At 46.6% G+C, this 27,993-nt stretch overlaps 1 protein-coding gene across 1 annotated transcript in view; it reads right to left on the reverse strand.

Moving 5' to 3' along the window:
• The window catches only part of col6a1 (collagen, type VI, alpha 1), a 48,553-nt gene that overhangs the window by 9,744 nt on the left and 10,816 nt on the right, over window positions 1–27,993 (reverse strand). Inside the window, exons 7-28 of the mRNA XM_061733023.1 lie at window positions 24,204–24,224; window positions 24,066–24,110; window positions 23,917–23,970; window positions 23,768–23,812; window positions 22,882–22,908; window positions 22,754–22,780; window positions 22,608–22,652; window positions 22,469–22,522; window positions 21,749–21,811; window positions 21,606–21,668; window positions 21,470–21,523; window positions 21,348–21,383; window positions 21,198–21,260; window positions 21,030–21,092; window positions 19,884–19,946; window positions 18,091–18,153; window positions 17,925–17,975; window positions 17,804–17,839; window positions 17,651–17,713; window positions 7,706–7,771; window positions 1,785–1,820; window positions 1,412–1,448 (exon numbers count right to left, since the gene is read on the reverse strand). Coding sequence (XP_061589007.1) covers window positions 1,412–1,448; window positions 1,785–1,820; window positions 7,706–7,771; window positions 17,651–17,713; window positions 17,804–17,839; window positions 17,925–17,975; window positions 18,091–18,153; window positions 19,884–19,946; window positions 21,030–21,092; window positions 21,198–21,260; window positions 21,348–21,383; window positions 21,470–21,523; window positions 21,606–21,668; window positions 21,749–21,811; window positions 22,469–22,522; window positions 22,608–22,652; window positions 22,754–22,780; window positions 22,882–22,908; window positions 23,768–23,812; window positions 23,917–23,970; window positions 24,066–24,110; window positions 24,204–24,224 — 1,075 coding nt within the window. The remainder of the gene's footprint in view (window positions 1–1,411; window positions 1,449–1,784; window positions 1,821–7,705; window positions 7,772–17,650; window positions 17,714–17,803; window positions 17,840–17,924; window positions 17,976–18,090; window positions 18,154–19,883; window positions 19,947–21,029; window positions 21,093–21,197; window positions 21,261–21,347; window positions 21,384–21,469; window positions 21,524–21,605; window positions 21,669–21,748; window positions 21,812–22,468; window positions 22,523–22,607; window positions 22,653–22,753; window positions 22,781–22,881; window positions 22,909–23,767; window positions 23,813–23,916; window positions 23,971–24,065; window positions 24,111–24,203; window positions 24,225–27,993) is intronic.

Below are 27,993 nucleotides of genomic sequence, written 5' to 3' on the forward strand. Positions count from 1 at the left end.
TTCCTTGCCTCTCAGGGGTCCCAGGAGGTTTGGAATATCTAGGTGTGATTGTGACCCCTAAATTGGAGCATCTATGTAGAACAAGCTTCCATCCTTTGTTTGAGGAGGTAAGAGGGGATTTGGTGAGATGCAACTTGTTGCCTGTGCCCTAACCCTAACCCTTGGTCGGTACGTATATGTTTGATTAAATTGAATGTAGTGCCGCAGTATCTGGATCCAATTAGTATGATCCCCATTTTCTAACAAGGTAATAAAGAACTTAAATGGCTGGCTGGGCTCTTTTATAAGGACCAGGCGTGAGCTAGGCGTGGACCGGCCAGCATTAGAATATAGCAGCTCTGTGCCCACATGGCCTACATTTACGACTGCAAGTGCAAACGGATTGGGTTAGGGTGGATGTGGAGACCTCGCTTTGCAGTTACATTTTAACTCTGATGATGAAGATTGGGAAAATATTTGGAAACCAGCCGAATCAATTTCAGGTTGTAATTGTGGCAAAAGCACTGCAGCCTAGACGTGTGAGATGGAGGTGGGGACTCCTACTCATTGTTTTCCATCAACTATTGAAGTCTTGCTGGAAATGGAGAAGATATTTAGAGTTAAGTTGGAAACGGCCTCTCCATTCTCCTTCCTTCCTTCCTTCCTCCCTGCAGCTGTGAGACTACACAACCAGCACTGCTCACAGTAGACCACATACAAACCTGACAATAATGTAAATAAGGGAAATAATGTGCAATCTTTCACTCACTGCAACGTGCAATTATGTATATATAAATCCATCTGTAAATATCCGTCTGTTATCTTTTTCATATACTAATATCTTATTATTTATCTTTATTCTTCTTCTTCTTATTATTATTATTATTATTATTGTATACCAGTTTACTGTTTATAGTGTTTATAGTGTGTTATTATTATTACTGTGTTATTACTTTTTTCTATTGTTGCCTCTTGTTTTTGCACTATCCCCTTTGCTGCTGTAAACTGCAAATTTCCCCTCTGTGGGACTATTAAAGGTTTATCTTATCTTATCTTATCTTATCTTATTTCTGTTTTAGGGGCTCCCGAGCAGAGCCGTAACATCTGAACATAAGACACTTGACTGTGCGTTGACCCTTGCTGCTAATGGATTTGGTTCCACTGGACCACCTGACACGCCTCGTGGACTCAGAGACGGATCTCGTCTTCAGGACCTGGAACCTTGTCTGGGCTTCGTGAGGCCGGAGGTGTCAGCAATCCTGCTGCAGATGTTTGTTTTTTAAATGGTTGTATTTTGTGCGCGTTGTTCTAATAGTTTTTTTGTGTGTCTTTGAGACTGAGCCGACCCCCCCCCCACCAGTTAGTTGTTCATTTTATCCCTTTATCCCCCTGGTGTCTTCAAAGTCATTGTTAAAAAAACAAAACAACTTACAGCAGAGTTTCATGATGATGTCCAGAATTTCACATTCCTGCGGGGAGAAGTGGAGCACAGATTATAGGACGGTACCGTGACATCACATCGCATTCAAAACACTAGATCCCCGGGCCCTTCCAGCCGTCCAAGAGGGATAAAGGAAAAATAATGGCGGTGCTGTATTTAAAAGTCCGTGAATGGCTTCGGGTTTCAGTGTTGAGGAAATTGGAAGTAGGATTTTGGACCAAACATTAAAGTATCCGTTTCAAATTCAATAGTAGCGCAGCCTCGAGGGGGAATTACGTGTGTTGCTACGCTGTCTGGCCCCGGGTCTAAAACAGGGTAAAGGTTCACATTGGATGGTCTGATTTTTATTTAGTCTTATACTCACATCGGTTCCTGCTGGTCCAGGCGGCCCAGAAGGACCCTGCAGAGAGACAGAGCAGCACAAGAAGAGAAGATAGTGATTCAAACACCCTGATGGATGTTTATATTTTCCTGTTTAACAAATATGTGTCTGGTCTGACTGCAAGACGACACGGCCGGCAGCGGAGGAGTCTTTTTATTTGGACTGGAATGAAGAAACGGGGGTTTCTTTGAAAAAAAAAAGATAAAAAAGTATTACTCTAACAACTGCAAACCAGATTCCCACAATAAGTGAACCCACGTCTACACCCACACATTGGTGTGCACCACTATCTTCCCGTTACAGCATGTGAATCATCCGACAGTTGACTGCAACAGTATTTGGGGTTTCTTTCACTCGGCTGCAGGAAAAACCATCTGTTTTGTTTTAAGCAACATTAAAACTAAGTTTAAGAGCATTCTTTTCTGCAACAAAGACGCCAGCGCGCGTGCACGCACCAGAGCCAGCTCCACACAGCCGTTAGCTGTGGAAGAAAGAAACGGTTCCAAGAAAAAACCTGAGAAAAAGGCGTCAGACGGAGATACGTAGCAGGGACGGGAGCCAGACTGGGAGCAGTGGAAGGAGAGAAGACAGGAGGGAGGAAGGTGGGAAAAGTGCAGCTACAACATCAAGATTTGCTCATTTTTTGCAGGATACAAAACTAAAAGGTTTACATGCCAGCTCACCAAGAGACACCCACATTTACTTTACACTTTCATCCGTTAGGAAGCGAGATTAGCCATCGGTTCGGCTGATGGAAGCCTACAGAAAAATAGAAAACCCCTCCCAAAGTGTGGCATTTCCTCCTGCACTGAGCGCTAAACATGGAAGTGTCTGTGTGGATCATCATGACCGCTGTCCTGGTCGTCCTCAAAGCCTGAAGAGAAGGCGGCCAAAAAGCAGTTAAATGAGTTCCCTTGAGCACTTGGAAGCGGCCACTGTGACGTGACTCATTTGTTTATAGAAGTCCATTTAGAAACCCTGAGTCTGTTATTTAATCATTCCCACGATGACACTGTCTCTGTCCGTCAAGTTGCAACCGCAGAACTCCGCTGTCAAACAGAATGGCCACACCCACTCCTACCCTGTATTAGATGTATTTTTTATTTTTTAATTTAACGTTTGTTCAACCAACTAGGCTGGGTTTTCCTCTGGGTTCACGCTACCTGCAACATCGATCGGTATCATTACCGTACTGGTTTTGCAAAGGTCTGAGTTGCACCAGACTTGCACGTGACAGCCTTTTGAAACAAATGTGCCGTCATTACCTTTTGGTGTGCGTCAGCTGTATGAAAGAAGGACGAGATGTTGTGCTTGTGAAGGCAGACGGAGGCAGGAGGTCAGACTGATGCAGAATACAAACAGTGCAGGACGGAGGTAAACACAGCTGCCGTTGTTGACGTCTCCCGACTACTGTCCCCCACCCGCCCGAAACCCGGGGCTGCTGGGGAAACTCTGTGAACCACCTGGTCTGGTGGGCCCTCGTCAAAGCCCTCTCTGACCCCACTCACCCCCTCGGTGCTGGCTCCGCCCCACCCTCACTCAGAGTTGCTAGGACCACTCCCACCCTGAAAAACCCGGCCTGGATCCTGACCACCTGGACAATCCCAGACCCATATCCAGTCTCCTGGTGCTCTCCAGAACATTGGAGTGCACCAGGATTGTGCAAGTTGAGCAGTATCTTCTCCTTTGCTAGTATTTCGAAACATTCAAGTCTGGTTTCCGTTTGCACAACAGCACTAAAACAGCCTCAATGAGAGTCACTAATGGCCTCCTCCTTGCCTCCGACTTTGCTGCCTCGCCATCCTCCTCCTACCGGACCTCATCACTGCCTTCGACACTATTGACCCCTCCATCCATCCATCCATCCATCCATCCATCCATCCATCCATCCATCCATCCATCCATCAGACACTTCCTCCAGCTCTTCCACCATCTCTTCCTCCAGCTCTTCCTCCATCTCTTCCTCCAGCTCTTCCTCCAGCTCTTCCTCCATATCTTCCTCCAGCTCTTCCTCCAGCTCTTCCTCCATATCTTCCTCCAGCTCTTCCTCCATCTCTTCTTCCAGCTCTTCCTCCAGCTCTTCCTCCAGCTCTTCCTCCAGCTCATCCTCCAGCTCTTCCTCCAGCTCTTCCTCCATATCTTCCTCCAGCTCTTCCTCCAGCTCTTCCTCCATATCTTCCTCCAGCTCTTCCTCCATCTCTTCTTCCAGCTCTTCCTCCAGCTCTTCCTCCGGCTCTTCCTCCAGCTCTTCCTCCGGCTCTTCCTCCAGCTCTTCCTCCAGCTCTTCCGAGGGGAGCCCGAGACGTTCCCAGTCCAGCCGAGAGACATAGTCTCTCCAGCATGTCCTGGGTCTTCCCCGGGGTCTCCTCCCGGTGGGACATGCCTGGAACACCTCCCTAGGGAGGAGGGACATGCCTGGAACTCCTCCCTAGGGAGGCGTCCAGGAGGATCCGGTACAGATGTCCAAGCCACCTCAGCTGACTTCTCTCAAATTCGAAGGAGCAGCGGCTCGACTCCGAGCTCCTCCCACGTGACCGGACTCCTCATCCTATCTCTAAGGGAGCGTCCAGCCACCCTGTGGAGGAAACTCATCTCTAAGGGAGCGTCCAACCACCCTGCGGAGGAAACTCATCTCTAAGGGAGCGTCCAGCCACCCTGCGGAGGAAACTCATCTCTAAGGGAGCGTCCAGCCACCCTGCGGAGGAAACTCATCTCGGCCGCTTGTATCCGCGATCTTGTCCTTTCGGTCACTACCCAAAGTTCATGACCATAGGTGAGGGTAGGTGCGTAGATTGACCGGTACATCGAGAGCTTTGCCTTTCGACTCAGCTCCTTCTTCACCACGACGGTCCGGTACATCGACCGCATAACTGCGGACGCTGCACCGATGCGTCTGTCAATCTCACGCTCCATTGTTCCCTCACTCGTGAACAAGATCCCAAGATACTTGAACTCCTCCACCTGAGGCAGGACTTCTCCACCCACCAAGAAAAGGCACGCCACCCTTTCACTATTGACCACTCCATCCTCCTCAATGGTCTGCAGTCACGCAAGGGTATCACCGTAAGCACTGGTTTAGCACCGACTTGGTTCACCTCCTACCTCCCTGTCCGCCATCATTATGTCTCCATTAACTACTAAATCCCACACCACACCAGTCAGCCACGGCGTCCTTCAAGGCTCAGTGCTCAGTCCCCTCCTATTCATTGACTTCCACACAACTACACATCTCCCCAACTCCATCACCCCGGTCCTCCTGTCCTCCATCACAAACTGTCTGACTGAACTCAAACCCTGGATGGACAACAACTCTCTGAAACCCAACAGCAACTTAACAGAACTCATCATTAACGGACCCATAGCACGACCTCCAGACTCAGTTACCGTACCAGCATTCTTACGGACTTCCCACAACCAGCCTACAAACTGCAACTGCAATGCACACATATTCAAAAACACTTTGTTTATCCCCAAACGGAAATCAATTATAATTAACGGAACATATTTAGACAGTATTTAGTTGCCCAGGTACTCAGCTGCACTCGTCCCAGAGACCACATCTCCCCCGTCTTTCACTGGCGCAGAGCCCAATACAGCATTAAGTTCAAACCCCCCCCCCCCCCCTTCGCAGACAAAGCCCTGAATAAGTTGCCCCCTCCCACCTTGCTGACCTCCTGCAGTGCCGTTCACCTGCCCGATGTCTTCCATCAGCTGATTCCGGCCGGCTGACACCTACTAGGACCCAACACCCAACCTTGGGGTACTGAGCCTTCGCTGGCCTCACCCTCAGGAATTCCTGCCCCCGACCTTCAGACCACTGCTCAAACCCCCCCTGTTCAGTCTGGCACCCCCATAGTCTCTACCAGTCATTCTACTTTAGTCTTTTCTATGATGCTGTCGAGCGTTTTTGAGTGTCTAGAAAGACGCTTCATCCGTCTGATGTACTGTTATTATTTGTTTCCTCACATGTACTGAAATATTGAGGATTTCAGAGGGTATGTTTGTACTGTACTGTACTAGTACTTGGTATTAGACATTTTTATAGCTTAAAGTCTATTTCTGCTTTCAGTGGTTTGATGATGTAGTGAAATTGTACAAACTATGTAAGCAATGGTAAACATTACTGAGTGGGCCTTTGAGCTTCGACGCATCTCTTTCCAACTTTCCTTCCTTGTCCCTGAACATTCCATGTGTCGGTTCTGTCAGGGCTCGGAGGCTGGAGGACGTCACACGCTGCACAAACTGCACAGGCAGTTGTTTTAGATCTGTGATCTAGGGATTTGTCTCGACTTTGTCAAACTTTGTTATTCTTGTCCTTCTGCATGTTTACATATCAGAGCACAAGATCTCTGAGAGAAGCAAGAGCCGTGTCAGACTCTGTGTGTTTCAGATACAGCCGACGGATTATTCCCACAAACCCAGACCAGAACGTACTCTGATGATGGGCGGTTTGGACTTGCTGCTGGTCTAAAAGGTTGCTACACGGTGCCCATTTCTTTCACAGAAGAGGTGGAATAGTGATTGGTTTGGATACTATAGAGCCCAAACCTGGGCGCATGATGTCACAGATGTGACTTCACAGCGGGTTACGCCCACTGAGTGTCAGAAAGACTGAGTGTCAGAAAAACTGAGTGTCAGAAAGACTGAGTGGCAGAAAGACTGAGTGTCAGCGTAAACTTTCAATTTGAGCAACTGGAAAACATCTAAAATGGGAAAGAGCTGTTGTGCGATCGACTGTACTCATAGATTTAGCAATAAATCTGAGTTATCCTTTCTGCCGGAAAATAAGCTTAAGAGAGACAAATGGATCGCTGCAATTCACAGAAACAACTGGATTCCAGGCACCGAAACGTGGATTTGCGGTTCCCATTTTGTATCAGGTAATGTTGGATTTTTGGGTAGCTAACGTTAAACGGTCCAATCATAAAGTTCAGTGTCCTCATCACTTTAATTTCTACAACAAATCCCTCCTTGAAGTCGGACCAAGCGTCAAGACTTTTGTAAGCCTTCAAGCTTTGCTTTGTGTATTTCCCCGGCGTAGAAATTAAGTACATATAAATATCAGGAAACTGGATTCATGGCCAAATATTAATGTCCATGGACCACTGGTTCTTGGTAACTGTACCAAATATTAATGTCCATGGACCACTGGTTCTTGGGGTAACTGTACCAAATATTAATGTCCATGGACCACTGGTTCTTGGTAACTGTACCAAATATTAATGTCCATGGACCACTGGTTCTTGGTAACTGTACCAAATATTAATGTCCATGGACCACTGGTTCTTGGAGTAACTGTACCAAATATTAATGTCCATGGACCACTGGTTCTTGGGGTAACTGTACGGGTCACTGTCAAGTCCGACTGCCTTTAATTTAAGCCCATAATCAGCTGTTATCCCGTCTTCTCCACTAGTTGCAGCTGTTTTTGCCACTCAGTACCAGTAAGGGGGCTGGTCCAGTGGGGAATTGACGTCAATGCAGACCCTCTCGTCAACAGTACGGCACATCAACGTCACATTAAGACATCAATTGTCATTTGTCATGTCATTGTAAAGTTTATGTGGCCTTTGTAAACAAGTTTTTATCTTTTATCGTAAAGATAATCGTAGTGCTTGACCAAGGTTTCATCTTTCCTGTTTGGTTGCTTCCGTTTGGAGACTGATGTTCTCGATGCTGCAATGGCTGAGGGACCTCCGTTGTCCAGGTTAAACTTCCACCTTTACACACTGAAATTCCTCCAGACTTCTTGAATCATTTTGCGATATTTTGTACGACAGAAGCAGAAACATGCAAATTCTTTCTAATATTTCTATTGCAATGTTTTTTTTCAAACATTGCAATAATTTTCTCATGTACTGTATGTGTTGAAAAATATGTTCTAGATGTGGGGACATTCTTACCGCTCTGCCCTCCTGTCCTCTGTGGCCCTTGGCTCCTTTAGGTCCTGGAGGCCCAGGTTGGTTGTTCTGTGAAGACAGAAAATGGATGGGAATTAACAGAAAGCTACAGTAATCACTACAGGTATTCAGACTTCAGGATGGAGAACACGTCGTAGTTACGTGTGTGAATTACCACAATCTCAGCCCTCACATTGAACGCGTGCTGCTAAAAAAGCAAAAGCGTCCAGTTCTGCTATGTAGACGTGTTTTAAGCGCTGGAAAGGAGTGCGAGGGATAAACGGTTAATGGAGTGCTTTCATAGTCTTGTTGAGCACTCAAAGGGATTTTAATGACAATGCAAACTCCCATTCTTACAGGCCCTCTTATACTGCTTCCAGACATAAATCCAGAGTATTTGTTAGTTTCCAACGCAGCAGGAGAGAGAAATGTGACGCTCAAGCAGAGCTTTAAATCCGCCTCCAGTAAACACTAAATAGAGACAAACGATATTCAAACCTAAACAGCAGACAAAAAGCATACAGTATCACTAATGTGATGAGACATTGTCCTCAGCCCAGCACCCAGCGTTGGGCCACATGTACACAGCACCCAGGGTTGGGTCACATGTACACAGCACCCAGGGTTGGGTCACATGTACACAGCACCCAGCGTTGGGTCACATGTACACAGCACCCAGCGTTTGGCCACATGTACGCAGCCGGCCAGCGTTGGGCCACATGTACGCAGCACCCAGCGTTGGGCCACATGTACACAGCACCCAGCGTTTGGCCACATGTACGCAGCACCCAGGGTTGGGCCACATGTACACAGCACCCAGGGTTGGGTCACATGTACGCAGCACCCAGCGTTGGGCCACATGTACACAGCACCCAGCGTTGGGCCACATGTACGCAGCACCCAGCGTTGGGCCACACGTATGCAGTACCCAGCGTTGGGCCACATGTACGCAGCCGGCCAGCCGCACCGTCAACGTTGCATCTGGTGCAAAACCTTTATTTCAGACTCAACATGTTCCACCGTGTTCCACGGGGCTCCTGAGTATCGAGCTGTCCTCGATCCAGAAGCCCCTTTAATCAAAAGCGGTATTATGGCGCTTTTCCACTAGTTCCTACTGAGCTCAACTCGACTCGCCTCGTTTTTGTGCTTTCCCACTAGGAGTCTAACGTACCGAGTAGATACTTTCCTGTATCTATTCTGCCGAGGTTCTAATCGTGCTGAGTCGGCAGTATCTGACATCATCACACTACAGGCCACCGATTGGTCAGGGGGTTGGAGTCAGACGTCTGAGTCGGGAGGAGGAAATCAGAGAAAGAAAGTTCATTTTATTCAACCAGCAACGGCAGCAAAAGTCTGTTTCATGATCCAACTCTGAGGGTCAGATGTTCATAAACCTGGTGCTGAGGAGAGAATTAAAAAGAGATCTAGACGGGTGATAAGGAACGACCAGATCTACCAGGAGCTCTGTCTCTTCATAGCTGCTCACGGCTCCAGCTGACTTTTCGGCAGCACAGAGACAAACAAACAAAAGCGTTGCCGCTTGAAGCTTCTCTCACTCTCATTTTTTAACTTGATATCAAACACAAGCCACAGATCCAGCAGCACATCTATCATCTCCTCCAGGTTCTACATCTTTAGTGTTGTCTTCTTCGTTTAGATCACACAATCAAATACGTCACAGCAGCTTCTCTCCAACCTCCTACTTCTGCTCCAGGTGCTGGATTGTTATGGAAAAGAAACCAGGACGAGTTGAGTCGAGCCGAGTAGGTTCTAGTGGAAAAGTGCCATTGGTCTGCACGGTTCTCTCCATCGTACACAGAATCAGGAACGTGGTCAGCGCGGGGTTGAGAGTCACGACCAGGGACTCTGACCAGTGGGCTGGGCTCTATTTTCTTGGGCTTACGGTTGTGCACGATGACCGTGAAATGCTGGGGATCCCGTTTAAAACACTGTTGGGAACTCAGTGGTCCACTGGCACTAGAAACCTGCTGGAGTGGCTGTGATGTGCAGATAGAACCGGATCAGAACTCGGATATTCATGTCCAAATGAACCCGTGTGAGAAGCAGCGGTCATACAGACTTTTACCGAAACGGCAGTGACACGACTGCCTGAAGAAACCCTTGTTGAATACATACAAAGATCCACACTGCTGCTTCAGTGGACCCACGTCTTTGAGTCTCGTCTGAGACTTAAAATAGTTGTTGTCTTGGCTTTGGTCGACTGATCAATGTGCTAATATTGACTACCACTGCAAACATATTCCATTCTCACTCAAATCTGCCTCCCTTAACATCATTTCAGGCCCTTATGCAAGTTGAAGAACTTGCATAAGATCTACACTTGATTGAACTCTATTATTTTGAATATAATGATCATTTCTGGCTGTATTATGTCACACTCTAATTGTTTAACTAGGACTTATAATATTAAAAACCATTCAAAATTTGTAGAGAAAAACAATCTGTTCCTGAAGGATGTCAGAGGATAATATCTTCAATATGCCCATCCATTAGTAAAACAATAAATGGGTTTTAAATAGAGGGTAGAGCTGGAGGATGGAGGGGCCAGAGCATCGATGGAGCAACGATCGCTGTGAAACCACCGTCCAGCGGCTGGAGATCCACGAGGTTAACAAGTTCAAGATAATTATGCCATCTTTGAATTTCATTTCCTCAGATATTTTCATTCACTATCAAGAAACGTGGGAGATCCGGTCTTGGGAAATTGCGCAGTGAGGCACGGTTGCAAACTGAGAGCAGATACTCACACACTACACTCTAAAAACGGCCTGCAAACACCTGCAAACTCAGAGGTATGTCTTCTTTTCCGTTATTGAAGGTGTAGGCACCCCCTTTAAAAGGCTTACTTTGGATGGAAGTATGCGTCCTCTTTTGATTTAAAAACATACAGGACTGTCTCAGAAAATTAGAATATTATGATAAAGTCCTTTATTTTCTGTAATGCAAAAATGTCATACAGTCTGGATTCATTACAAATCAACTGAAATATTGCAAGCCTTTTATTATTTTAATATTGCTGATCATGACTTACAGCTTAAGAAAACTAAAATATCCTATCTAAAAAAATTAGAATATTCTGGGAATCCTAATCTTAAACTGTAAGCCATGATCAGCAATATTAAAATAATAAAAGGCTTGCAATATTTCAGTTGATTTGTAATGAATCCAGAATGTATGACACGTTTGTTTTTTTAATTGCATTACAGAAAATAAAGAACTTAGAATAAAGAACAGTCCTGTATATAGAATAAAAAACGTGACATTTGAGGTCCTTAGCAGATGTATTCCCAGCAAATACAAACCATGCAAAGTCACTTAAATCCTGACTGGTCTTTGATGTGAGCTGGAAGGCAACGCAGACCAGCAGCCCTGCAGCCCTGCAGCCCTGCAGCACTCCAGCAGCCTGTTGGACTTATAAGGAGAGGGATAGAGGACGTACCCCCACCTGGCCCTGACACATACACAAACACCCATCAGCCCTGACTAAGAGCGCGCACACACACACACACACACACACACACACACACACACACACACACACACACACACACACACACACACACACACACACACACACACACACATACACATCTGATGCAGAGAACATGCTCTACATCATCCACACTTTCACAAACACACACCCTGACCTGGATTTCATGGCTTATTCCATGACTCACAGCCAGATGTGGCCGTTTCCTTGCAGCTTGTTGAATATGTGCATATCATCAATCCAAAGCGTAGCCTGCTACAGAAGCAGAATAATGTGGAGAAGTCCGTCTGGACCCCCCCCCCCTCTGGCCAGAGAAAGTGCAAGCACCAGCTTGTGCAGCTTGTACAGATATTTTAACAATTTAGATTACATACCTGTCTGTTTAACATATCTCAGCTGAAAGCCAGTGGGATTAGATCTGTCTAAATGGTAAACAGCAACAAACACTTGTTTTTCTTTTAAAGGATTCATCAGCAGTCGTCAGAGACTCATATCTCTGGTTTAAGGCTCTTGCCTCTCATTTTACAAGATGTATATTTCTTAGGTTTTACCCGAGAGGGCGTGATGAGAAAACTGACCCATATTTCTTATTTGAAACTACTTGTTTAGCTCAGGTCCCGAAGGAACCAAGTTAACAATGCAAAATGAGTAACAGCTCTTAGTTTGTACATGATCTATTTTGATTGGATGTAAAACAAGTTAATTTGTGGAGGTACTCATTGGGCTGGCTGTTCCAGGCCTGCTCTCAACAACATTACTGCAAATCTTGTATTTAAAGTAGCAGTAATAAATATAATTAAAGCTGCAAGCAGTGATGAACGGGCCCTCGCACGTGCAATTTCCACCAATAAAAGTCAAAGACTCAAAACTAAGTCCGATGACACCACCCACAAGTCTTTATGTCAAACCATTCAAAATATATGGCTGAAAATAGGAACTATCACATATCGACCAATCAGAAGAAGGGGCGGGGCTAATTTGCACCAATTAAGGTGAAGGAGTCAAAACCGAGTCCGATGGCACCACCCACAAGTCTTTATGTCAAACCATTCAAAAGTTATAACAGAAAGTAGGAACTATCAAATATGGACCAATCAGATGAAGGGGGGGGGGGGCGCTTTTTGGCATCTATCGTCGCTACGGTAACGATTTTGAAAGAGAAAAGTAATGCGCATCGTTGCAGGATGGAGACGCGCATTTTGATGTATAACACACCTGGGTGCACGTTACGGTTCGGGTGAAGAAGCGGCCGAAGAAATTGCATAAATTGCGCCAAAATTAAATGATTAATTCAAAATGGCCGACTTCCTGTTCGGTTTCGGCCATGGTGCCAAGAGACTTTTCTTTAAGTTGCGACATGATACAGGTGTTTACCGATTTTCGTGCATGTACGTCAAACCGTATCGTGGGGCTTGAGGCACAAAGTATTCTAGGGGGCGCTGTTGAGCCATTAGGCCACGCCCATTAATGCAAACCATTAAATATCAAATTTTTCACCAGGACTGGCTTGCGTGCAAAATTTGGTGACTTTTGGGGCACGTTTAGGGGGAAAAAAAGGCCCTCATTTCGTCGGAAGAAAAACGAGGATAAAAACTCCTACAGATACAAAAGGGCCTTCGCACTGTAAGTGCTCGGGCCCTAATAAAAAAGGACATGTAGCTGCTGTTAGCTGGTTGTTGGTGTTGTAACTTTCATACCTTTGTTTGCTCCGTCTGGTAGTGAGTTAGTGAATCGCACAGTGATAAGTTTCCATTTGTAAAGGTATTAAACGTCTGGTACGGTTATGCGTGGTGTTGACTCGACTCCAGCTAATTCAACCCTCGAAAACAAGACCCTGTTTCAGCCTGTACATGCTAACCGCTGCAGTGAAGTCTTGATGAACACAACCAGACCAGGAGCATCTGGAAACAATGATTTACTTGCATTTCCTCCGTGATTCCGTCCTTTGGGACATTATATATCCTCCTTTGATTCATTTATATCATGTGACCATGGATTTCCGTACAGCCAAACTGAAGTCTGTAACTAATTATAAGCGCTCCGCTTGAGCGAGCCCAGCCTGCCCAGCATGACCAGCATTAGGCCTGCGTTGAAAAGATCGATTCTCCGATTCTAAATCGATTCTCATATTAATTCTTAAAAATCGATTTGTGTCTAAAGATCGATTTTTTTTTCATCATTACATTACAACTTTTGGTATTTTTTGTTTATGCCCTAAAAAGGAATGTTTTGTTGGACACGAGAATAACTACTGCCATATTTTTGCCTTTAAAAATGTTTAAAGGTATGAAAACAATAAATTTCAGTAATAATCTCAGTAATAATTGCATAAATTGGCTATATTTCATTACTTTATATACCGTTGTGGGGTTACATTAGCATAAAATGCTAAAAACCAAATTTTCCTAAATGGGACAAAATGAAACCGATTTCATACAAATGCTGCCCTGGATCTGTTTGATAATTCTTTTCTGAAAGCAGTTCTATCAGCATTCTGGGAGCTGATTGATCCTTACAGCATCATTAGCTGCAATACTTGCTGTTGAATCTCAATATAATACCAGTATTAATATGTTGCAGAACTACAGTCATATAATTCATGCAACAGCTTAAAAAAAAACATTTTTAATAACACCAACCAAATAGATATCGGATTGAATCGAATCGGATCAAATGAAAGCGTGATAATCGATTCTGAATCTTAAGAATCGGAATGGAATGGATTCTTGACACATCTGAATGGATCTCCAGCCCTTCCCAGCATGACGGTGTGGTACGTGTACGGTGGGGTAAGATGGACGAGAGCTCTTCTGACACGGATCTGAAACGCTAATATGGATGTGGATGGCTGGATGTGGACAAAGCCTAAATGTGTCCCTTCAATGACAAAGCGTCCTCTCTGTTCACTGGTCAGACATGTCTGCAGTGAGAGAAGTGTTGTGGAAACGGCCCCAGTGTTCAGCCCGCGGCCTGGTTGCTGTCTGTTCTGTTCAAAGCTTGTATTTATGACTCTACAAATGTGCTACAGTTGGACCGGAGTCACCGCAGGTGTGACATAAAACCGTGCAGAAGCTGTTTCATGAGATGATGAATGTTTGCATTGAAACAGTATTAAGGATGGGAAGGGAGAATCCCAGTAGTTCCATTCCGTGGAATCGTTAACCCGTCTGTCTAACGTCTAACGCTTCTGCCAACGTCTGACGCATTTGCGTGATAATGTCATCTACATGCTTCGTATTTTGGCTTTGAATGTTTCCAATATGGCACGGAGGTGGTTTGGTTATATTTCACGAAAAGGACAATACTAGGGCCGGGTGCAACCAAAAATTGATTTGTGTCTAAAGATCAATTTTTTTTCATCATTGCATTACAACTTTTGGTATTTTTGTGTTTATGCCCAAAAAAGGAATGTTTTGTTGCACACGAGAATATCTTGTGCCACGTTTTTGTCTTTTCAGTTATAATTGCATAAATTGTCTATATTTCATTACTTTTTATACTGTCTTGGGGTTGCAAAAAACAAATTCGCAAAAATTAAAAACCGAAAAAGACAGAAAATGGAAAAAATAAAACCAATTTCATTCGTCCTCTGTTTCCTCCCTGGATCTGTTTGGTAATTCTGACCCACGATGTTTCTGAAAGCAGTTCTATCAGCATTCTGGGAGCTGATTGGTCCTTACAGCATCATTAGCTGCAATACTTGCTGTTTAATCTCAATATAATACTAGTATTAATATTTTGCAGAACTACAGTCATATCATTCATGCACCAGCTCAAAAAACAGTTTTATTAACACTAACCCAAACCAATATCGGAATCGAATCGGATCAAATCAAATCGTGATAATCGATTCTGAATCTTAGGAATCGGAATTGAATCAATTCTTGACATTTGAATTGATCCCCAGCCCTGACATCCCATCCCCAGTCCAGGCATCAGTGGGTTCAAATCCCTGGCACTAATTTTGACAACAATTACTTTAACTTCAAGTCAAGTCAAGTTTCCTTTCTTTTGGTGTGAATACGTGGGTAGATGAGTTAGTGTGGAAATCCACACGTGTTCATTTGTACGCTGATGACACATGAAAGTAAAGTTGAGGAAATGTGGGAGGCTTTTGTCCAAACGGGTCCAATGTCTCCCTTAGAGACTGTGGGAAGATGAAAGAACTGATTAAGGCCCCATTTCCACGTAGCAAAAACGGTGGTGTTTTCATGCGTTTTGGCCGTTTGTTTAAACGAAAACGAAGCTCAAAGTCTCCAAAAACCATCATTCCTGAAAACTCCGGCCAAAGTGGAGATTTTCAAAAACTCCGTCTCCACGTTTGCTTGTAAACGGAGAGAAACGGATATTTAGGCTTCAGAACGTCATATTATGAGACAGAAACGTCACCAGCGTCATGAGTGCGACCTGTGTTTACAATTTGTTTGGCCACCGTCAATATTTTCTTGTATTTTACCTGTTTTATATTCTAACGTCACACTTAAAAGTAAATCCACTTCTCTGTCACTCCATACCAAAGACTCTCGTTCATCTTGGAAGTAACTGGAAGTTACTCGTGTCATTTGTTGATGTTTTTTTCCAGGATTCTGATTGGCTAGCATGACTTTATCTTCTGGTTACACTGCCCCCTGTAGGTTTGTGTAAATGAAGAGATTTTTCAAAACGTAGAGGGGGAAATATCTGTTTTTGTAAATACCCGGCTACGTGTAAACGTGGCCTAAGATGCCCCCAAGTTCTTATCATCTACAGTAATCAATCATCCTGTCGCTGGTCTCCTGCAGGGGACGTGTCAGTGACGGTAAGCAAAGATACGGGTTGTCTTCTCGCTCTGGAAAATACTTTCAGACTTTTTCTGCAGTTGCTGCTGACATATGCACTTCAAAGGAAGCTGCTTGGTGGACATGTGCTGCAGCAGATGTGCAGGACAGGAGACATCAGGGAACGTCTGAGTGAACAGGAAGCAAGACGTAACACAAAAAATATGCTGTGGAAATTACTGGGGTTTTCTTTACATCGCATGGAAATGATGGACGGTTCTCTTTGATGACTGTTGTCGAGTTTCTATCAATAACATCTGGATGAATCAGCGATATCAACAAGCGAGTGTTCAGACGCCGCAACACTTATCAGCACGCGCTAACGTAAATACTTACATGCACGTTAGCTCGCTCATTGTTTTCCTACACATTTAACTGTTGTTGTGGAAGAAATGTCTCCCAGAAGTTCGACGCCAACACTGCAGACACATGTGCTCACACATGGCACCACATCAGAGAGTCTATGAAAGTATTCAGGGCTTAGCGCATGCTCCAAAACAGCTACCGACACAAGAAACCTTTCTTTTATCACACAGTTTCTTTTCTTGTTTTTTTGAACTTCTGAAAAGCATCTGGTGACAAAATGGGGCATTTGTCCTTTAAATTCACAATTTATTTAAATACTGGGTCCATTTTAGTTGACGTTTTTTCAGTTTTTAACCCTTCAACTTAGCTTATAATTTCAAGTTTCACCAGCTAGCCAGCAACGGGAACATGGCTGACGTCTACCAACTATCCAGCTACTAAAATATTTCTTCGCTTTGCTTCCGTTTGAAATCTTACTGCTTAGGGTGTGAGAGGTTGAGTGCCAAACTAGTGCTCAAGTGTTGCAGCCAACTCATTTCTGGAATGTTCTCAAATCAAATAAAAAACATTTATAAAGTGCTTTGGCCTCGCGACAGTCTTCCAACCAGCTGAAAAACTCAACTCCGAGGCTACAAGTGCAACCGGTCCAACTGTTGATCGGGAATTTGGTTTGTTTTTTACCTAATTCCTCTTCTATTCGCAACCTTTTTACAGAAGTGGCATGAACATCAAAGTGCTGGGGGGGGCGTGAGAGTTTCATTACGCTGCATCTGATCCTGATCAGCGCTGAACTGGCCTTCAGCTCAGTCCCACTGGTGAAAGAAAAAGGCTCACGTGGGGAGTGTTAGTGCCACGGACCTTGGTGGAAATGTCCCGACCTTAACATAAACACAGTCCAGCCCAACCCGGGTTAGCGGCGTTGTACCCGGGTACAACGCTCCCTTGGACGACCCTCGCACATTCACTCACGCACACAGCACAACTCCCGTTCCTGCATCGTCACCGCTCATTTCCTGGTATCCTTGACAACGGCATATACACAGCTGCATCAGCTCAAAAACCTCCTCTCAGACACACACACACACACACACACACAAATGTGTTCAAATGTTCTTAAGAAAGCATTTGCAGCTGGAGAACAGAAGGAGAGTGTGGGAGTGAGATAAATGGACACGGCAAGACGGGAAAAGTTATGTGTCCAAAAAGGCCAATAGTGAAAAAACTAATGAAACACAAACAAGTGAAAGATGGAAAGCATTATCGTCTCTCTCTTTTAAAGTGGGTAAGCAACGTGAACATGAGAGGCAGACTCACATCGGGGCCCGGATCTCCAGGCTCTCCGTCGTCTCCTTTAGGTCCGGGGGTGCCCTTGCTGCCCTGAGGAGCACACAGCCACAACGCTTAGCGGGAATTTTCACACTGTTGCTCTGAAAAGATGCCGTTGAGCGGCTGAGAGAGACAACCTACCGGCTCGCCGGGGTCTCCGTTGGTCCCGCGGTCCCCCTGAAGGGAGAAACATGCAGAGATGTTGAGACGTTCACGTATAGTTTACCAGGAATTAGACGAGTGACGTCGCGGCAGCACCAACCTGCAGACCATGACAGCCCACCGTGCCGTTGCCCGGGACACCGTCCACTCCCTGAGGACGGAGAAGAGCAGAGGAGCCGCTCAGAGATGCAGCTGGTCCACAAGTCATGGACGGGTTTATGATGGATGGCCCACATCTGTACCCCACCCCCCCCTGGCCCACTCACCCTCTCCCCCATGGAGCCTCTATCGCCAGCTGATCCTTTGATTCCTCTCGGCCCTTTGGATCCCTGGGAGAAGAAAGGCAGGATGAGATTGGAAACATATGAAGTTTAACACGGTCTTGCTGAAAATGTGTGTGTGTGTGTGTGTGTGTGTGTGTGTGTGTGTGTGTGTGTGTGTGTGTGTGTGTGTGTGTGTGTGTGTGTGTGTGTGTGTGTGAAGAAATAAAAAGATCAGTTTGAAACACACAAGCACTTGATTATTTCTTGAAACTGCCTCATGAAGAAAACTATCTCCAGAGTCAGACTTGAGTAACTCCTTAAGCCTGATTTATGGTTCTGCGTTAAACCAACGCAGAGCCTACACCGTTGCCGTGACGCCGTCGTGAACCCTTCGGACTTCTCCGTCACTCCATTTCTCCGCGGTGCAGTACCCCCCAGAGCGCTAGGTGGTTGCGTTCTTTTCCAGGGAAAAGTAAAGGCGATTCATGCTCGAAAACCCTCCAATGTGGCTGAATTACAATTTGATTATCGTCGTCTCTAGTTGATTCTTTGTTTAGTTTCCGGCTTTTCCGGTCACAGTGAACAACGGCGACCGAGAGAGAACCGGAACCGGAAATGCGTTGCTACCAAGCAAACCAATCCCAGCCCTCTCGGTCTGCGTTGGGTCTGCGTCGCCTCCACGCCTAGTTCCGTTTTTTAGGTGCAGGTCAGGCTACGGAGAGACTCCTGCGTAGCCGCGTACCCTACGGAGTAGGTTTAACGCAGAACCAGAATTCAGCCTTAACTGACTGTGCTACGACCATAACAATCAGTGTCGTCCATGCACATCTAAATCAAGCTATTGGCAACAATCCAGCTGAGGATTGAAGAGATTAAGAGAAATCCAAGCATACGTGCACAAGAAGACGATTGATTATTGGCTGAGGTGCCTTTGACTCCGCGATGCTAGGTGGCGCCACACACACTTTTTCATTCTTCCGGTTCCTTCTTTGTTGTTTGTCTTCTTCTTCTCCTACGGTGTTATTATTCCCGTTCTCGCGGCGCGTCACTTCCAGACGGGAGTCCCGGGGCGGTCGCTAGCTCGGCTAAGCGTGTCCCGGGGCGGTCGGTAGCTCGGCTAAGCGTGTCCAGGGGCGGTCGGTAGCTCGGCTAAGCGTGTCCCAGGGCGGTCGCTAGCTCGGCTAAGCGTGTCCCGGGGCCGTCGCTAGCTCGGCTAAGCATGTCCCAGGGCGGTCGCTAGCTCGCCTAAGCGTGTCCCGGGCCGTCGTTAGCTCTGCTAAGCGTGTCCCGGGGCCGTCGCTAGCTCGGCTAAGCGTGTCCCGGGGCCGTCGCTAGCTCGGCTAAGCGTGTCCCGGGGCCGTCGCTAGCTCGGCTAAGCGAGGGTTGTATACATGCAGGAATAACTCGGATTAGGAGCATTATCTGGCACTAAAAGCTCGACCTCAAGAGCTTCAGCCCGGCTAAGATGTAAACATGGCTTTTTAAAAAATAGATATCAGTCAGATTAAGACAACAATTTGACTTTCTGTTAGCGCACGTAAACGTACTGAGTGACGTTATTGAACACCCCCACTCCCCCAGTGGTGGGTATCAGTGGTTCCAGCAGGTGATTATTGCCCCCTGGTTCCGGCTAAATGCACATTTGTTTAGGTTTTGAAGCTCAGTAACCAGTGTTAGTGCTCCAGATCTGGCAGCATTTGAACAGAAGCTTGTTCTAAAATTAAAACATGCTTCCTTTGTCTCTGAGCTTTTGTGAACTTGTGGAGAAAGTGTGACGTTGCTTTTTCTGGACCCACCTCCTGTCCTGGGGGACCTTCGTCGCCTCGGTAGCCCGGCGCGCCGGCCCTTCCGGCCTCACCCTGGAAAACAGCAACCGTCATTCAAGAGCGGGTCAAACATTACTGGACAATAATGAATCAAAAACCAGCAACAGGCCAGAAAAAAACCTGGGACAGAGCCCAAGTAGGTCTGTATTTTTAATTATGTGTATTTATGTGTTCCTGGTTCACACTGGGATTTATATCAGGGCTGAAATTCGGCTGATATCCGTCATGTCTGCTTTTAAAAGAAATATCCTGCTTCGTTATTACAACTCCTGTCCTCAGGTCGAAGGTGCAGATGAAACTTCCTTCCTCTCATTACTGCTCAGATACGGTAAAATGGCAACTTCACTTTGGCAGCAAACTGATCTGATCTTTTAATCGGATTTCGTGACTCAGGACAAAAGCACTTGGACGCGTCCCGGTTGGAAAGTTGGAAGCAATCCGTGGGTCTTCATCCGGCTTGGAGAGGGACCGCAAACAGCCCCGAGGCCATCATGGGAACGCTGCTGAAAGGCTGCTGATGCATGGCAGCGAGCCGCGGTGCAGCTACAGATTCATTGGGAGGAATGCAGCCTGACGGTGTTTAATGTGGGGGCATGATGAGCCCGGCATGGCTGCAGCGCAGGGCTAGGCCTGGCATCTCACTTATTCCATGTTTTCAGTGCTGTCGGGCTGCTCAGAACCTCGCTGATGAGGAGGGGAAGGTCCAGAGCACAAAAGAACCATTCAAGGTTCTGACATCACGGAGGTTACCACATCTGACGCTTGTAACGTATTATTATTATTACTCTGCCGGTGCCTTGTTAGGGAAAACCATACTGAGGCTTTGGCCCGAGGAGACGGAGAGAACAACTGAGTCAGAGGGGAAAGAGTGAGCGCTGTTGTTCCCCGGAGGAGTCAGCGATGAGAAGGAGAAACCGGAGATGAGAGGAGTGGGCTGTCTAAGCTCCGGCCCAAGGTGTTCCTCCCCAACATGAACTATGGACATAGTAGGCTCCCACGTGCACACACAAGGAAATCCACATCACCAAATGGAAAAGGAGGATATTGAAAGGAGAAGTGTGGGCAGTGCGTGTACGCCAGGTTAACAGTGCATGGGTGTTTGGTTTTGAGCCTTACAGGGTCTCCGTTGGGGCCGGCCGAGCCCTCCCTCCCTTGCTCTCCACGCGGTCCCGGCTCTCCCTGGGAGGAAACGGGAGAAAGAAGTGAGCCAAGTAGCTGAAGACGTTAAGAGCAGCTGGAGCCGGCTGGTTCGGCAGGAGCAGGGGTTTAGTTAGGGAGACTTACTGCGTCTCCTCTTGGACCTCTGTTTCCACGAGAACCGTCCTCGCCCTTCTCTCCGACCAACCCCTGCAAGAGAGTTTAAAGGTGTTCAGACATATTTTTCCAGCTTGCGCGACAAAACTTTAACTTCAAGTCAATATGAATCCTATTAACTCTCTCCCCGCGAGGTCCGTCTGGTCCGGGTGGGCCCTGAAACACAAGACCAGACATCAGGAGGTCTATCAAAGTTCAGGAACGGAAGATTTGCGGGGTCCAGCAGAAGCGTTGGCACGTACGTCATCACCGCGCTCTCCCTTGGCTCCATCACCTCCGGGGGGGCCGCGAACTCCCTGTCACATACACAGGTGGTTAAACCGGAGTCTCGGCGCCTCCTCCGTCTCCCGTCACACTCCTCTGTTCATCTCTACTCACCTGCGGACCCAGCGGCCCATCGTTCCCGGCTCGCCCCGGCTCACCTTCTCTGCCAGGATCCCCCTGAAATTGGGAGCACAGATCCTCAGAACTGAGCGCCACGAGGCTCCGGCACGCCGTGAGCACACATCTTTAAATCTCACCTTTTCACCTTTCTTCCCATAAGAACCAGCGTCTCCCTTTGGTCCTGGAAATCCTTGCAGACCCTAAAGTTGGACAGCCCAGGAAACATGTTCAGTGCTGGATGATCAAAAGCAGCTGAAGCCACAGGCTTTGATTCTGCCGTGGGCTCAGTGTGTGAGCTTGTTTACAGAACCACTATACAGCTCCATTTAAACAGGCTGACAGACGAGAATGTAAACGGAGCTGTGATTAAAGAGCCCAGTGCCTCTCTGGACCCGGTCTCCGAGGATCCAGAGGCAGAGCGGGAGTTCAGCTAATGGCTAATCTGTAAACAAAAGGAAGAGAGCCGGAGATTTGGGCAGATACGGAAGTGGCTTGTTGCTACAAATTACATCACCAATCTACAGCAGAGTCTGGGGCCCAACATCTTTACACCTCAGGGACCCTGAAGACGGGTCTGCAGACCCATGTGCAGACCTGTCTGCAGGCCCGTCTGCAGACCCATGTGCAGACCTGTCTGCAGGCCCGCCTGCAGGCCCGTCTGCAGACCTGTCTGCAGACCCATGTGCAGGCCCGTCTGCTGGCCCGCCTGCAGACCTGTCTGCAGGCAGCGTTTGCAAAGATCTAATAATTACTCTCCACCTGTCCTCCTTTTTCCAACAGTGCTGGCGCTGTGGAGTCGGCGGGTGGAGCTGGGCTGAGGGAGCGGGGCCGGCCAAAGGTACAGAACCACAACTTACATCTGATCCAGGTGAGCCTTTGCAGCCGGGAAGCCCGGGGAAACCACCCTCGCCCTGAAGAGAGAATCCACGTAAAACACACGTTGACACACCAACTAAGGGACCAAAGCCAGCCCTGCCGTGGAGGCGCAGCACTCACCTTGCGTCCGTCAGTCCCGTCCCGTCCTCGTTGGCCTTTGTCGCCCTGAGGTCAAGGTGGAGAAGGAGGGGACAGAAATTGGGCGGAGTTAAAGACGAAGAGGATGCTAACAGAGGAAATTTAGCCGACGTTCAAGAGTAGCTCACCTTGAAGCCTTTGTGTCCTCTTTCACCCTAAAAGGATAAAAGACACCGGAGAATTTTACACGACCGAACATTTTCTGAATTATTGCTTAAAATATGTACTTTATTTTCCTTTGTGTATCTGACAGTACCTTGTGTCCTCGGGGGCCGCGGTCGCCCTGGAAGTGAAAACACACATATTAATGGTGACATCATGATATGCAGCGTTGCGGTCACGAGAAGGTGGTAAAACGTCGCCAGAGGTCGAACAAGACGGCCTCTTCACAGAGATTACGTGGAGACTCCAGAGTCTCACCTCACGTTGTCTGGGACCAGTATGTCTGGACCGGCCGCACAGTAAAGATCCTATTATTGACAACAAACTGTCATTTGGAAAAAATTCAGACTCAATATATAGCAGCGCTTTTTTTGTCTTCGAAAACTTTCTAAATTCCAGGTGGATTCTTCCCTGATGACTATGTTTTTTCGTTCTTTCATCGAATCTGTTATCACTTTTTCTTTCATTTGTTGGTTTCAATCTTTGAAGGTCAAAGACAGAAACTTGCTCAATAAGGTTGTCAGTCTAAGCAGTAAAATCATTGGGTCGGCTCAACAAACTTCACAAGAACTTTATGATAAACAGCTTATCAAGAACTCCATGTTGTCTGCTTCTCACATCCCTTAATAAACAGTTTCAGTTTCTACCATCAGTTACTGCTTACACTCCCTTTTGCAAAGACAAACAGATACAAACACTCCTTTGTTCCTCCGCTATTGTTCTTTTAAATGCCGGAAGGAAAAGGTAGTGGGTGAAAAAGCCTTCCCTCTTAAGCTTAGCTCTGTACTATGATATTGTAACTTATTATGTATATTTTATGTATATTTAACATTGTGTGCTTCTCCTGTCGCGGAACTAATCGCCACCTTGGGGACAAATAAAGTAATTGATTGATTGATTGAATACAGTTACGACGAAAACCGGATGAAGTGTGTTGCATTTGGACCCATTTCGTCCCAGTGTCACCAGTAAACTCTTACCTTCATTCCACGATAACCGACAGGACCTGGGTCGCCAATGCTGCCCTGTAGCAAAGACAAAGCCACGTTAGTCACTGGATGGTGGACCTGCACAGCCAACGGGACTCCTGCATGGTTCTGCAGCATGTGGGGGGATGGAAAAGACTTACAGGGTTACCGATATCTCCTTTCTCTCCTGGCATTCCTGGTCGACCCATCTCTCCCTGTAAAGAAGGAAAGAAAAAAAAAGAGTTCAGAAGGTTTCGGGCTTTGGGGTTTAGGGGGTTAGGGTTAGAGTGTTCCCCGAATGAGATCCTACCTTAGCGCCAGAGTCTCCGTCTATCCCTTTCCTTCCTGCAGGAGGCTACACATCAGACAGAAGACCACCGTCACTCATCGTAAAACACTGATCACAAACCAACTGGGATTCATACGAGGAACAAGCCTGGATACTTACACTGCAGTCGAAGGAGCAGCACTGAAAACAAAAGAGAGAACTTTTAAAAAAGGATTTCAGCAGTGGCGATTCCTCTAAGACTGCAAGGGAAGCTCAGCTTCCTCTAAAATGTCAAAAAATAAGTGGTCAAATATGTACTGTTGTGTTTACATTTCATTGACTATATATGCGCTATATGCGTATCAGCGATCTTGAGATATAAATACTGCCGGAGAAGTTTTGTAGCTTCATTCCGTTCCATTCCGAGTTGATCTGGAGAGTTTGGAAATCCTCGTAGTGACTTTTGTCTTTGTTAAAACGATAAGCGACACACTCAGCAACTTGTTTCTGGTGTTACTGGAGACTGTAATGGTGTTATTGGAGACTGTACTGGTGTTATTGGAGACTGTACTGGTGTTATTGGAGACTGTACTGGTGTTTGCAGACTGTAGTGGTGTTATTGGAGACTGTACTGGTGTTACTGGAGACTGCACTGGTGTTATTGGAGACTGTACTGGTGTTATTGGAGACTGTACTGGTGTTATTGGAGACTGTACTGGTGTTATTGGAGACTGTACAGGTGTTATTGGAGACTGTACTGGTGTTATTGGAGACTGTAGTGGTGTTATTGGAGACTGTACTGGTGTTATTGGAGACTGTACTGGTGTTATTGGAGACTGTACTGGTGTTATTGGAGACTGTACTGGTGTTATTGGAGACTGTACTGGTGTTATTGGAGACTGTGCTGGTGTTATTGGAGACTGTACTGGTGTTATTGGAGACTGTACTGGTGTTATTGGAGACTGTACTGGTGTTATTGGAGACTGCACTGGTGTTACTGGAGACTGTACTGGTGTTATTGGAGACTGCACTGGTGTTATTGGAGACTGTACTGGTGTTATTGGAGACTGTACTGGTGTTATTGGAGACTGCACTGGTGTTATTGGAGACTGCACTGGTGTTACTGGTGACTGCACTGGTGTTATTGGAGACTGTACTGGTGTTATTGGAGACTGTACTGGTGTTATTGGAGACTGCACTGGTGTTATTGGAGACTGTACTGGTGTTACTGGAGACTGTACTGGTGTTACTGGAGACTGTACTGGTGTTATTGGAGACTGCACTGGTGTTATTGGAGACTGTACTGGTGTTATTGGAGACTGTACTGGTGTTATTGCAGACTGTACTGGTGTTACTGGAGACTGCACTGTTGTTACTGGAGACTGTACTGGTGTTATTGGAGACTGTACTGGTGTTATTGGAGACTGTACGGGTGTTATTGGAGACTGTACTGGTGTTATTGGAGACTGTACTGGTGTTATTGGAGACTGTACTGGTGTTATTGGAGACTGTACTGGTGTTATTGGAGACTCTACTGGTGTTATTGGAGACTGTACTGGTGTTATTGGAGACTGTGCTGGTGTTAGTGGAGACTGTACTGGTGTTATTGGAGACTGTACTGGTGTTACTGGAGACTGTACTGGTGTTATTGGAGACTGAGCTGGTGTTATTGGAGACTGTACTGGTGTTATTGGAGACTGTACTGGTGTTATTGGAGACTGCACTGGTGTTATTGGAGACTGTACTGGTGTTATTGGAGACTGTACTGGTGTTATTGGAGACTGTACTGGTGTTATTGGAGACTGTACTGGTGTTATTGGAGACTGCACTGGTGTTATTGGAGACTGCACTGGTGTTACTGGAGACTGCACTGGTGTTATTGGAGACTGTACTGGTGTTATTGGAGACTGTACTGGTGTTATTGGAGACTGCACTGGTGTTATTGGAGACTGTACTGGTGTTACTGGAGACTGTACTGGTGTTATTGGAGACTGCACTGGTGTTATTGGAGACTGTACTGGTGTTATTGGAGACTGCACTGGTGTTATTGGAGACTGTACTGGTGTTATTGGAGACTGTGCTGGTGTTATTGGAGACTGTACTGGTGTTATTGGAGACTGCACTGGTGTTATTGGAGACTGTACTGGTGTTATTGGAGACTGTACTGGTGTTATTGGAGACTGTACTGGTGTTATTGGAGACTGTACTGGTGTTATTGCAGACTGTACTGGTGTTACTGGAGACTGCACTGTTGTTACTGGAGACTGTACTGGTGTTATTGGAGACTGTACTGGTGTTATTGGAGACTGTACTGGTGTTACTGGAGACTGTACTGGTGTTACTGGAGACTGTACTGGTGTTACTGGAGACTGCACTGGTGTTATTGGAGACTGTACTGGTGTTATTGGAGACTGTACTGGTGTTACTGGAGACTGCACTGGTGTTTATTGGAGCGGGTGCTGCTGTAGCCGCTCCACCGTTGCAAAGCATTCACAGCCGGAACGGACGGTAGAATTCACATACAAATAAACTGACACAATTTATGATGTAATGCGAAAATGAGCTTCCCCTCCTTGAAAGAATAGCTGATCATGACTGGATTTCAGTCATGATCAGCTGGTCTTTCAAGGAGGGGAAGATCAGACAACAGCAGGACGGCACGTCAAGAGTTTAACTGGCACCACCGGAGGAAACACAACAGTATCTGCTATCTTAATTATTATTTATCTTAATTAGCTCTGCCGCTCCGTCCCTGCTTCCTGGCAGAGTTTACACAACAGTGACACGGGAACAACAACTGGACCTCACGTACAACCAGACCTAACGTACAACCGGACCTCACGTACAACCGGACCTAACGTACAGCAGGACCTAACGTACAACCGGACCTCACGTACAACTGGACCTCACGTACAACCAGACCTAACGTACAACTGGACCTAACGTACAACCGGACCTCACATACAACCGGACCTAACGTACAACCGGACCTAACATACAACCGGACCTCACGTACATCAGGAACACACGTACAATCAGACCTAACGTACAACCGGACCTCACGTACAACCGGACCTAAGGTACAACCAGACCTAAGATACAACCAGACCTAACGTACAACCGGACCTCACGTACATCAGGAACACACGTACAACCGGACCTAACGTACAACCGGACCTCACGTACAACTGGACCTAACGTACAACCGGACCTAACGTACAACCGGACCTAACGTACAACTGGACCTAACGTACAACCGGACCTAACGTACAACCGGACCTCACGTACAACTGGACCTAACGTACAACAGGACCTAACGTACAACAGGACCTAACGTACAACTGGACCTAACGTACAACCGGACCTAACGTACAACCGGACCTAAGGTACAACCGGACCTAACGTACAACTGGACCTCACGTACAGCAGGACCTAACGTACAACTGGACCTCACGTACAACCGGACCTGATGTACAACCAGACCTAACGTACAACTGGACCTCACGTACAACCGGACCTAACGTACAACTGGACCTCACGTACAACCGGACCTAACGTACAACCGGACCTAACGTACAACCGGACCTAAGGTACAACCAGACCTAAGATACAACCAGACCTAACGTACAACCGGACCTAACGTACAACTGGACCTAACGTACAACCGGACCTAACGTACAACCGCACCTAACGTACAACCGGACCTAACGTACAACCGGACCTAACGTACAACCGGACCTAACGTACAACCGGACCTAACGTACAACCGGACCTAACGTACAACCGGACCTAACGTACAACCGGACCTCACGTACATCAGGAACACACGTACAATCAGACCTAACGTACAACCGGACCTCACGTACAACCGGACCTAACGTACAACCGGACCTAACGTACAACCGGACCTAAGGTACAACCAGACCTAAGATACAACCAGACCTAACGTACAACCGGACCTAACGTACAA

Source organism: Cololabis saira, chromosome 10 (assembly GCF_033807715.1).
Source record: "Cololabis saira isolate AMF1-May2022 chromosome 10, fColSai1.1, whole genome shotgun sequence".
In the NCBI taxonomy this organism is placed as follows: Eukaryota; Metazoa; Chordata; class Actinopteri; order Beloniformes; family Belonidae; genus Cololabis; species Cololabis saira.